The sequence below is a fragment of the Anas platyrhynchos genome, chromosome 5 (assembly GCF_047663525.1).
Source record: "Anas platyrhynchos isolate ZD024472 breed Pekin duck chromosome 5, IASCAAS_PekinDuck_T2T, whole genome shotgun sequence".
Lineage (NCBI taxonomy): Eukaryota > Metazoa > Chordata > Aves > Anseriformes > Anatidae > Anas > Anas platyrhynchos.
The window spans coordinates 27,448,634-27,461,375 of NC_092591.1; the positions used below are offsets into that span (position 1 = coordinate 27,448,634).

A 12,742-nucleotide genomic window follows, 5' to 3' on the forward strand; every position below is an offset into this window, starting at 1 on the left:
CATTTCCAATAAACCTTTTAAACATCTCTATATTTTAATTGATCCTTTCAAAGATCTCAATGTAAATCACAGGATAGGTAAGTTAGGAAGAATTTCTGAAAATGGAGGAAATAAAGCAAAGGAAACTAAGGGCAATAATGGGATTTTAGATATCTCAATTTTGGCCTGCCTAGCTTTAGCCAATTTAAATAGGCCCAATGTTTAAGAGGGCAGGGGCTTTGCAGTTTTTGGTAACTGGGCCTCTGGCAGCAGAGTGGCAAATGTCTGTTACACATAAACTTACCAGTTGGTTTGGGAATTCTTGGTCAAAGTGACTTGCCCAAGCTCATACAGTAAATCAAAAGTGAAACCTGTACAACAGGACAGAGTCCTGCTTTCTAAAGTTTGTTTAGTCAACCAGTTTGTAACACTTTCTTCCTGTTCCAGCTGAATCATTTAATCACTACAATACTATAGTTTGTTTCAGCATTTTATATTGCCAGCAGGTGGGGATTTAAAAAGCACTTTGCTGTTCACCTTTTGGTCATCCTCATAACTTTCATTTGTGTATTGTTTTATTTTGTTAGAGGCTTTCCCGACAGGCTGGCTTTTTCTCTGAAAAGCTGCATCACCTATGGAGCTATGAACTGTGACCTTCTGGTGCTTGAATGGTTCTACAGAAACTTCAGAACTTAATTTCCTTTTTTTTTTTTCTTTTTTTTTTTTCTTTTTCTTTTTCCCTTTCTCCCTTCCTTTTCTCTTTCCTTTCCCTTCTCCTTTTTTATTTTCTCAAAAGTTTTTAAAGTATAGATTTATAGAGTTTCAAGTCCCCTCCTACAATTCCTTGCTCTTTAGGCAGGCAGAGAAAGTCTTTGTCTTTCAGCATTTGGCATTCTGGACTGCTCTGTTCAATAACCTCATTAACTTTGGAGCTGGATTTTTCAGTTTTTGATAAAAACTAATTACACTTTTATGTTAGCAGCCTTATCATAGCCCAATCTTCTAAATATTATTCTGGCATCCCACTGATGGTGCTCCCCCTATGAACTTGTGGGGACTTCTTTGTTACTGAGGAGAAAGGCTCCAAAGAAAAATCAGGTGCTCAGGAAGGTGTTAGCATTTCAGTGTGTGCTGTTAGTTTTGTATTTTTCCAACTGAACAAATTACCGGTGTGGTTAGGACATACATTTTAAGGATGTTGTTCTTCTTTTGTGATATAAAACCAGTGTTTTGACCAATCTAAGAAACCACTTTCGCCAATGAGTAAGCCTTGGTATGCAAATCTTCAAAACAACCTCTCACATCTTGCCTGTGCGATTGGTGGAGCAAGAATCCTGGAGTTCCTTTCCTTTTGATGAGCAATATCCTGCTTACCCTTCAGATGTTCTTCATTTCGTTACTTTCCTTCACTAGACGAAACTCTTCCTTTTGTTTTATGCTCAATTCAGCTGTCAGGTGTGCTGGCTGCTGCCAACCTACATCTGCCTTGCAGTTTTCATCCCAACTATTTTCCTAAGTCAGGAACTACCTCCTGTGATCTATTTTCCTTAAAAGCTTGTCTTTTGCATTTGCCGCTGCTATGTGCGGCAATTTGATGAATTGATAAAGACCTGCCCACTGGTGCATAGTGGCCTCGGGTTCTTGGCTCCTTTGTTCTATTTGCCTACTGCTTAACTTGGCACTCTTTTTTGAGTAATGCCTTTTGTGTTCTGAGAGACTGTTGTGAATACAAAAAGCAAAGCCCCTCTTCTTCATCTCATCAATCTCTTTGCTCATCTTTTACCAAATACCTGGGAATGTGTATTTCTGGAGCAAGGGACCTTTTTGTCATCTTGCCTTGCCATCAGTCTCTGGTCTGTATTTCCCTCTAACTCTTCCTTTCAACATTTTGTGAGAACCTAGGGTTGAATGCACTCTTCTCAGTCCCCAGGGGTGCAAAATTGCTAAAATCTGTGTGCTTTGCTATTTCCCACTCTGTGTCAAATGCCAGCTATGCAGTATCTTCCAAGAGGTATGGCATGCCTCAGGATCACAATTCCTGCCTAAGGGTCATTTCTATAATTCTCCCTGCAGTAGGAATGGCAGGCTATTGGAACCAAGAAACCAAGTGCCTCTTGTAATTAGAACACAAATTACCCAACAGAATAACATTTAAAATGTTATGTGATAAAAGGAAGGGAGGGCAGAAACCCAAATTAGGGGCTCTCCAATCACCTTGTGGACTAAAGTGGTTGCAGTGGGGATTTACAGCCATGGGGACTTGTTATGGGATGTTTAAAGAATCAAAGATTCAGGAAGAAAGGTGCTTAGGTGATTTGGGGAAGAGCAAGCAGGAAGAAAGGTGCTTAGGTGATTTGGGGAAGAGCAAGAGTGGGAAAATAAAGGTGTAAGTAGATAAAAAGGGCCAGTTGCATATAAATTGTTGTTGGCTAGTCTGAACACCTGTATGGCTAGGCCTTGCCCGTGATCAGTGCTGTCTATTCTATCACTAAATTCCTTTCTGATGCTGTCGTGTGTGAGGGCTCGCTATTCTGTGTGCATGTCTATATCAACCATGATGCTTTGGAATGTTTGACTTATGTACTAAATTTGTAACACAGAACTGTAGGGTGCATATGTACAGAATATCTAACAAACCACTCCACCTCCAAAGTTGGAGGTTAAAATTCGGTCTCATGAAATTCCCTTTGAGATGATCTGATTTTACTTTTGTTTGGATGTGAGCCTTTGATAACTATGCATGTATTAAATTTTCAGTTTCATAGTTTATAATTTTAGAGAAAAATTAAGGAGGACTGCATGCATATGTACTGGATATTCAAGATTGCTGTCTTAAATTTGACATTAAAAGTATTCCTTCATTACATAAGCATGGAATTAGGGAATATTGCAAGAAAAACTTCCTAATGTAGAGTTCCAGAAACACCAGGACAAATACAAAGCTTATATTCCTATTTGTTTCTGTCCTAGAGACAAAAAATGCTACCATCTTGGGCATCAAAGTTCCTTTTTAAAAACAGTTTAATTTTATTATTTTACACGCATACAGCTGGAGGAGGACTGCAGCCATGGAGGCTTGCATATCCAGGTGCCAGCACATGGACAGTCTGGGATCTAGAGGCCAGGTACTGGGCAGGGATCCACATGAACTGTGTGACTAGCTATTTAGATATGTAGCACATCTATGTGCAATGTAAATGTGTGTTTTGTGTATGCATGTCTGCTTTGAAAATTTTTAGCTTTGCTAATCGCTGGACCTGGGCATGTAGAGCTGCAGCAGCCTCACCTCTCTCAGACTGGTAGATCTGGCATGATACATTTTCCTCTAAGACACGTATCTTGAATTGCTCCAGGTCATTTGCACATTCCTGTCAGCCCAACAGATACATTCCCTGGAATGTCTCCTGAATACCCCTATGTGCACAAATGAAACGTCCATACCAGTTCTGAGAAGTTGTACAGTTACTGCCGATTCCTTTTTCTTCAAAATCTTACATTGCACATATAGCTAAAACCACTGTGCGTGTCTAACTCAAACTGTACCTCTTGCTTTCTCTGGTAAAAGCTCCCCTGCTCCCCTGTGGCCTAGAGAATAAATATTTTTATTTGTTCATCCTGGTCAAAACTTCTTAGGTTACTTGAAATCTCTGCAGAGAAATGCAGATATTCTAGGATGGTGACTGACTACTCCACTGAATCATCTCTATTACACTCTTGAAAATTTGCTTTATTCTGTTATCTGACATCAAACAAGTTCATTGCATATTGTTAGAGTGCCAATAAAACATTCATGACAGCTGCTAATACATGCTCAACAGTCACTCAGCAGAGTCCATCAGGTTGTGATCAGGCTGCACACACATTCTGTAGCAGAAACTGAATTGATCCAAAACACTAAACAGCCAAAACTGTTTCGGTTTCAACATACCAGTTTTCTATGTTTTAATCACCAAATTCTCCGGTTCTTGAGCTCTACTGTTTCTATGTTTCCTTCTGAGCAGTCACCTTGCAGCTGGAACTGCTCCATACAGCTGCAAGATTTCAAGAAGATTGCCTCACTCATCTTTTTTAATTTAAAAAACAAAACAAAACAAAAACCTAACTTTTTAAGATTCTTGAACATTGCTGATTGCAATCTTCAGTGATTGCTGATTGTCTCAAGAACAAATGAATTTGAATTGAAATCTCCCAGGAGAGACTATAGAGTGAGACCATACAGAGGATGCTTCCCCAGATTGTGGGATTCTCTTGAGAAACCAACCTGCAGACAATGGAATGAACAGAAGTATTAAATAACTATTAGGTATGCTAGGTAAGTGTTAATAAGTTGTCATCTAGATAAAGAAATGGAAAAAAACAAAAAAAGTCATTTGGATTTACTATTTAGCTTAAATATAAACATCTCTTCTTCCTCTCTCCAGCATCATTTTAAGTCTTTGTAACACTACTATCTGTTTTGTTATTAAACTTTTTGCATACTTTTACCTTAATCTGGCTTGAAATAAAGATGATATGTAGATGGCAAGCTAACAGTTCTTTTGGGCGAACCTTAAAATGAGGTACTAGAATATACAGAATGCTGAAAATCCCCATAATAGCAGCTACATACATAATACCAAGAAGAAACAACTCTCCAAAGTGTCTGTCTAAATCTTATCATGGTATATACCTCTATTGAGCAATGTGGACCAGTTTCTGTACAGAAGCACTAACTTCCAGTAACCAGTGTTAACTCGTTTAATTTCCCCAGCACATCCTGGATAGTAGAATGAATCTGACTTGTGAGGGTATTCTAACAATGTGAAACACCACACACTTACATTACTGAAATCCCTTTCTTTTCTTAGGGTCTATCTGGACTTCTTAGGAAGATGGTAGATATCTAGTGTAAAGGAGACAGATTCTCAATTTTAGACAGCATCTGTCTGGAGATGTGGCAGCTGTATATCATTATTCTCAATACAGATATTTCAGTTAGTCAACAGAACTGATGCCTAAAGGTCCTGCAAATACCTTACTTAGTTTCTTATGATTTACCTATGCAATCAAGTTAATATGCAAAACATTTTCTTCCCACTATCACTTATCAAAGACGTCATGCATCCATAGGTTTGTGGATGGAACATCAACAGTGTGAAAATGGATCTTGACATTGCAAATGCTGAATATCATCGCACCATTTATTGTTAATGTGCCTTTATTATTGGTATCAGCTATTAAGTTCTCCTAATTGTAAACAACCCCCTAGTTTTTGTTAAATTATTCTTACCAGGAGAAGCCTATTGACTCATTCTATGCTAATTACACAAGTTTATTGATGCCTTTTCTTGGAAGCCTGGCACTTCCCTTTTTAGTAACTTCATGAATACATTCAACTGAGCAAATGTAAAATATTGTATATAATAGCCTCATGGACCTGTGTTTCCTCTAGTTTCTTGCATCATTTCATGATCCACCTTGAGCAAAATTCTAGATCATTTTTTTCTTTTATTCACTCCTTACTCAAGCAACACATTCACTGGCATCTGTGTTAAGTCCTTCCTGAGTGAAATTTCTCAGTTTTAGGCCTTCAATGAGAATAAAAGTGAAATCATTAATGGTGACAGGAGTAAAAGTACTAAAGATGGTGATGATATGCTAACTGTACACTTAAGTTTACATTGCCTGTTCATTTAAGCCCAAGATGATACAAAACAAGGTCAGGGGAAATCATCCTGTATGCATCCCCAAAGATATCTGATATATCCAATGACAGCAAAGCCCTGTTTATTCAAAATACTTTTGGAACATCAAAACATTTGGATAAACAGGGCTTCAAATAATTGAGGGAGTTATTGTATAAGTAATTCACACCAGGGGGACATAACCTAGATTCAAAGGAGTGAGTTTCAGATCAAAGGGGTACAGATAAATGGGATTTTACTCTATACGAACAAATGAAATAAACAGCATTTGGTTATTCAGGAATTAAGAGGTGTACAAATTTTTTTTGAAAAGAGTTAAGGTTGAAAGGTCAAAATTGTTGCAATAGGCCATACAACAGTATACTCTTATGGAATGAAACTAACAAATAACTAAATGACACCAACAAGGTTTTTTGGTTTGTTTTTTGAGCTCACTGATCTTTTCACCAGGGTCATCTGAATGTTTTTATTGTTATTCCAGCCATGACACTGGCACATATTTTGTGTCAGAATGTAGGGATTTGCAATATTCAGGGAACTGTAATTCATTTTCCCCAAAGCACAATGTAAGCAAACTGTGAAATACACAAGTTGGGTCTTTTACGGACAACATTGTTTGATTATTCATCTTTCTATTAATATCATGACCCAGACATGCTTTATCTACATACAAACATCATAATCTCCAATTAAATGCCCTTTAAAATATAATTTTAAGAAGCTGTTAAGTGTAAAGATCCACACTGATATTCACCCCATGCATTGCTAATACGATTGCGTGGATAATTTACTAATTCAGACAAATAAACTGACTTCTCCATTTTCTGAAATTTATGCTTGTATTCCTGTAATTGAATATTTCATGTAATGTAACGTTTATGTAATTCAGTCCCCCCTTTCTGTATGTGTAGTGCCCTTTAACAGTAGGGGCATCAGGAGAAAGACTCACCATTTTAAGTGTTAAAAGTCTGAAAATCAGCGCATTTCCATTTTCTCCAACACTCAATTTCTGTGACCGACAGTGCTGCCAGGAGCCTGGTCCTTTTGATGCTTCATGGCTCTGTTGTGAAGCCCTCCTGATGTCTTCAAGTCTCATACTTCGAGGGTTTTGAGCCCAGGCCTCATATTTTGAGGATTTTGAGCCCACGCTTCATATTTTGGAGGTTTTTGAGCCTGGTTAGCCATCAGCCCTGGCAGCAACCCTACACTGCCCTGATGAGGGCTGCCATGCTGCTGCCATCACCTCAGCACTTTTGGCGGGAAGACCGAGGCTGAGCCACCGCCATGTTGCCGTGGCTGCCAGCAGGGCTGCTACACCCTCTTTCCTGCTCCCTAGGGTGTAGCACAGAGGGAAGGTGAGCAGGATGAGGGGAAATGTCACCTCAGTGTCAGCAGGGTTTTCCCTGAATGCTTTTTCTTCCCTCCTCAGTGAGGGATGGACAGCTCAGGTGGGTGAGGCATCGTGCAGGGGCTCTGAGGGGAGAAAGAGGGCGGGAGTGTGAGGGCGGAGCAGCTTCTGGGCTTGTGTTAAGTGGAGAACGAGCAATATTTAATCAAAGATTGGAGAAATGACGATTTCTAGGTTAGTAAAAGTGAGGTTGTAGGGGAGGTAAGCCCCCCCATGGGGGCTGGAGGTTGCTGTAGGTGAACGGTAGAGTCAAGCCTCTCAGCAGAGCAGCAGCCATTAGCTGACAGACAGACAGGTGAGGCCTGGGGGGTGCGGAGAAATAGGGGCAGCTTGGGGTGCACCACCCCGGGGTTTTACCAGCAGGTAGCTGTAACAGCACGCTTTGCAAGTAATTAAAGATGAACCATAAAGCACAAAGCTGAGGAAAGTCAAAACTGGAGGGGGTTATTTCTTCAGGGAAACAGGAGGACACCTTGGAACTGGTTTAAGGTTTCAGTCTGCTGGCCTGGTTTCCTCACACCTCCTCTTCTTGTTACTCTGCAACCTGTTGTGTGGAGTTGTGCTGCCCGTGTTACTGCTCCAGAGCCAATTTCTAGTATTCTTCCAATTTCCATTAGAAGGTGTTCTATGTAGATTTAAGCATTTAAAGAATATTTTTCCCTCTTTCAAAAAAAAAAAATAAATCATATGTTGCTTATTGAAAGAAAAGACTATTTCAGGTAAAGGATACCCCCCCTCCCCCCCCGCAATTTTTTTTATTTATTTATTTTTGTCATCGCTTTACTTTTCCTTTCTTTTACAGGCTTGTCATGGCTTTCTGCTGTGACGAAAGAATCCTTGCAGTGTGTTGTGTCTCAGTTGTGATTCAATAAGGATATCTTGACCAGATGTCTGCCTGGAGTGGAGCAGAGAAGGCACAAATGGAACAAGAAGGTACAAATGATGCCATATTGGTTACAGTTTGGTAGCCATGGAGTCTGAAATTGTATGGTCCTGAGTCCACAAAGTAGGCTTGTGCCTATCTTGCAGCATATACTTTATTTATTTATTTATTTATTTATTTATTTATTCATTCAACAAGCACTTTTAGCTCTCAGGGTTAAAGACCTGTGTAAGTATTTCAACAGGGACAATGTAGGCTTCCTTACACTGCTAGTATGGAGACTGTGAAGGCACCACCTGTGCACCTGACAATCATTTCCTATTCTCATTTAATACTTGGATTTTCTGATGCGTTTCTAATGAAGATAGCGGCCATGCCATTTTTGGTCTCTTCATCTAAGGTCCTGAAGTCTATTTGCTCTCATCAAATTCAAAAGCAAGTCTGTCACAGAGTTCACTAGCTACAGGATTGGCCCTGTTTTTCCCCATCATTTTTTCTTTTTGTTTTCCCCCAAATGCTTTCTTTAAAGGGTAAAACCTATGGAAGATGCAGAATCAAACAGAATTAATGAATTTCTCACGCTCATTTTCCAAAGTAGATTTTTTTTCTTTCCTATTTCCTGCCACAGTCTCAGCCTTTATTCAGTGCTGTGGAAGTACAGCTGTATGGTGGAATATAATTCAAAAAAAATGTGTATGCCTGGGATTTAAAATAATAAAAACTCTTTAATTATATTTAATTGTGCATTATCAATAGCCTGATAAACTTAGGTGTTTGCTCTTAGCATTGATTATGATGCTCTGTAGCAGGCAGTAGCAGTAACTGCTGCTGATGGTAAAGAAAAGATAGTGGAAGGAGGAGGGGAGAAGGAGGTGGGAGACGAGAGATTGGCTGCTTTTCATGTCAGTCAGAGCTGCGGGCCCCGGCTCTTCCGCTGCTCTAGCTCTGGCTCTCCCTTGAACAGCTCCTAGAGAGAACAAGGCGTGCGGAGCTCAGATCACCAGCATCATGCTCCTTGGGCTTGGATCGTAGATCCCCCTCTTTGAACGGTAAAATAACTCCTTCGTCCATCAGCGTCCCAGACAGACCCTGCGAGAGAACACACACGTGAGAGAGAAAGAAAAGAAAGAGGAGGAAGAGAAAAATCTGCGACCAAGTGGACTAAAGCAAAGAGAGAGTGCTTTGCTTGCACAGCTGCAAAGTGGGAATTTAAAGAACTGCAGAGAGAGAAATTCCAGCTCATCAACACATACACATTGCAGAATTACAGATCCAGGTAGAAATGACATCAACAGGGAAAGAAGGCAGCGGAGCTCAACATGCACAATATGTTGGACCCTATCGTTTGGAGAAAACCCTAGGAAAAGGACAGACAGGTTGGTTCTTTTGCAGCAGCACCCGCACTAGGGGGAAGGTGCTGTAGCAGCCAGTGAGATGTTGGGGATGGGTTATATGAGGGTTTAGGTTTTCCCATTTGGTGTTTTAGTGGAGAAAATAGAAGCAAAAATCCTTTATGAATATTATTTTTTTAGTTGTTTTTTTTTTTTTTTTCCTATTTTTTATTTTTGAAAAACCAAAGAAAAGCCCAGGATGCTTTATGTTCATTACTCCTGCTAATGGGTGTTGTTCTGATGACAGCAAGAGTGCATGCAGAGGAAAAAATAGATGGTCTGCTGTTGCTGGATTTCGCATCAATTTCTTCACTGCCCTACTTAGGAGTCTTTTCTTTTTAATCAAATTATATTGAAATGAAAGGTTCACAGCCTGTAGTACCAAGGAGGTGGTGGTGGTGGTAGTGGGGGAGTCACCAGCAGTATTTCATGACATCATGATTGAAAAGGGTGTAGTCCTTAAGGTGCAGTTGGTGGTGGTGGTGGGAAATATGTACAGTATGTATGTGGCACTGACTGCTATGGGCATTAAGCAAATATGGATGGATGAGCTGGTGTTTTTTGTGGGGAGCATCTGCAATAAAAGGAAAAATAGAGGATCAGTAGCAGGATTCATTCTGGTTACCCTGTGTTTTTGTGGGAGGGATGGGGGGGGAGGGGAGTTTATTTAATTATTTCTCTTAAAGCTTGTTTATGAAACTCGCCCCCAGCAGATTTTCCTGAATGGAACAATGGTAAGAAATATTAAAAAGAGGAAACAGTGGAGGGAATTAGCAGAGAGCAGGTGCTTCTGCCCTACATGACATAATTAGATCCCCTAAATGCGTTCAAGATCTAGACTTGCTGTTGCTTGCTTAGATAGCATATTCACTTCAAGGGCAGGGGAGCTTTAATTGAAAGGAAAACCTTTAAAAAATGCCAGAATGTCTTTCCTGTTGTTTTTTTTTTTTTTTTGTTGGTGGTTTTGGTGTGCTTTTCTCTAGTAACAGGTGCAATAAGCGATGGGATCTGGCAATTTCATTGGGTTGGGAGACCCCCAAAAGTGGATTGAGACTTCAGATGATAATTTAGGGAAAAGGGAAATCAGCCATAGGGGGCTTCTTTGGGCATGTGGGTATTAAGTGTTGTTCATTATGGTGGGACAATAAAACATGATGCATTGTAGTGTGGTGGTTTTTCTTTTCTTTTTTTTTTTTTTTTTTTTTTTTAACCCAGCCGAGCTTTGCCCATCTGTTGTCTAAAGGATTTAATAGGCGTTTCCATCCCCAGCTGCTGCCTCTGCTCTGCCTGCTTCCTCATTGCCCTGCGTGGCAGCAGCTCTGCAGTCCGCAATTTTCTTAGGGACACAGTCAAAATCCAGATCTTTCTCTGTAAGAAGCAATGCTCTTCTGAGATGATTGATTATAACTCCCCCCATCCTTCCCCTCCTCTTCACAACCCCATAGCAACCGTTCAGAGACAGGGATGAAGATGACATTGTCTTCCAGTGAAAGTGACTTTTATTTATATTTTTGTTTTTGTTTTTTTCAAATCTTTTCAGTGTATCAGCTGCTAAAGGTAGCTTTCTGGCAGTGGTTTGGTTACAACCTTTATTCTTTGCACAGCTCAATAAGCCCTTACTTGGGCAGCTATATTCTTACTGAAATCTGCTCTGATGATGGTAATAAAAATACTCCACCAAAAAATTGCAGTGTATTGGTAATAAAACTGACCTATTTCTGCTGGTAATCTTTTTCCTGGGTACTCCAGGTGATCAAAGAGCCAGCTGTGGATGACAAATTCATTTTTGTCTTCATCACCATTTCCTTTTCTCTCTCACCTTCTCAGCACCCCTCCCTTTCCTATAAAATACAATTGTCTAAGATTCCTGAAAATACAACTGCATTAACCTTTTGCTCCAAATATTACAGCCTGACGTTGTGGTCCTAAAGGGTTATCTGCAGCTTTGGTTATTTTTTTCCTCTCTGCTAATCTTCCTATCTTCCTCCTAAGTGATTAGAGACGTGGGGGTGGAGGGAGAAGGAAAGCATATAATTAGAGGCTGCTGTTGGCCTCTGCAGTTATTCAACCAGCTGGACAAGGGTGAAAGTTTCCTTTTGCAGTTTTACCATATAACTGATCTTTATAAATAAGTCTGTGCTGCCTGCACACATGAGAGCACATAAATGTACAATGCACGGTGTCAGAGAAGCTTGGGGGGGAGAAAAAGCTTAAAAGTAGCTGATGTCAGCCTATGTCTTCCTTGCTATACCCGCCCTTGATCAACAGAGTAATGCACTGAGGTGAAATCTAGCTTGGTGTTAAACATACGTGGCTAAATATGGAAAGAAGCCTTCTGGTCTTCTCGCATTTTCTGTGCTAATCACATTTGGGAGCATGCAGAATGGTATGAACAGTGTGTGGTAGTAGCTAGTCTTCATCCTGCTTGTTTTGGAGGGTGAGCAGGCAACCTGCAGTGTTTTAGGGGGAGGACAACAAGCGCAGTGTGAGGGCCTGATTTGCCATACTGTGTTGTCATGGTGGGTAACTTTGAATTTGGGTTGCAGTGGCGTAAGTCTGAAAATAGTGTCTGTAATTATTCCTTTAGAGCTTGAATTTTAAGCCTGGAAGATTAGGAGGTAATAGCTTGGCATGTGTATGGATATATTTCCAGGGAGGTAGGGAAGAGAGAAAAATCCTGCAAAATGAATGGAAAGGAAGCTTAAGTTGTGTTGCAATTTCCTATTCATTTTACAGTGATCTTCATAGTTGTCATTTTTATTTTGAGTAAAATTCTGACTATTTAAGTTATGCAGCTTTAGCTTTGCTCCCGGATACATTGATGCACAAATCTGTTAATCACTCTAACCTGCTTTTGCTGAGATCCAAAGAGGGTCTTGGGGAAGAGCCTGGGTTCACAGTTCAGGGTAGCCTTAGAAAGGGCACTGTGGAAGGGGAACCTGATGGTAAGTAGAACTCTCCCTTAGCTCACTCTCCATGACGTTCTCACGGATTACCTTCTTAACTGCTGTAAAAAGCATTCACCACCAGCAGCCTACCGGGCCCTGCAGAGAGGTCCAGATGCTGTGACTGTGCTGTCAGTGGAACCTGGTCACATCTGTATGTGGGTGGGCAAAACCCGCGTGGAAAAGCCTTTAGTTCAGATTTATGGTAGCAGACGGTGCTGAAAGCATTGAGAAGGATTCAAAATAGGGTATGCAAAATTTGTCCTCAGCAGCCTTCTAAGCTGGTGTTTTGAGCTTGCTGAGGGTGATTGATACCACAAATAGAGGATTAGGGCCTCTTAGTCAGAGAAGTCCCAAAAGGGCTGCATGGGGCAGAGCTGAAAGATGCTTGTGCTTACACCTTTTCTGAGAGGGGGAATAATAGAGAATTATTTTCATTAATGTAGCATAAG

General features: G+C 40.4%; 1 protein-coding gene across 5 annotated transcripts in view; it reads left to right on the forward strand.

Moving 5' to 3' along the window:
- Positions 1-7,196: 7,196 nt before the first annotated feature.
- The window catches only part of BRSK2 (BR serine/threonine kinase 2), a 299,783-nt gene continuing 294,237 nt past the window's right edge, over positions 7,197-12,742 (forward strand). For 3 of the 5 annotated variants that reach the window (XM_038179237.2, XM_021272544.4, XM_021272545.4), the window contains exons 1-3: positions 7,210-7,366; positions 7,874-8,004; positions 8,919-9,330. In XM_038179237.2, coding sequence (XP_038035165.1) covers positions 9,237-9,330 — 94 coding nt within the window. In that variant the 5' untranslated portion in view covers positions 7,210-7,366; positions 7,874-8,004; positions 8,919-9,236. Of the gene's footprint in view, positions 7,367-7,873; positions 8,005-8,918; positions 9,331-12,742 lie in introns of all 5 variants that reach the window. The other 2 variants (XM_072038514.1, XM_021272539.4) reach the window with 2 other exon arrangements.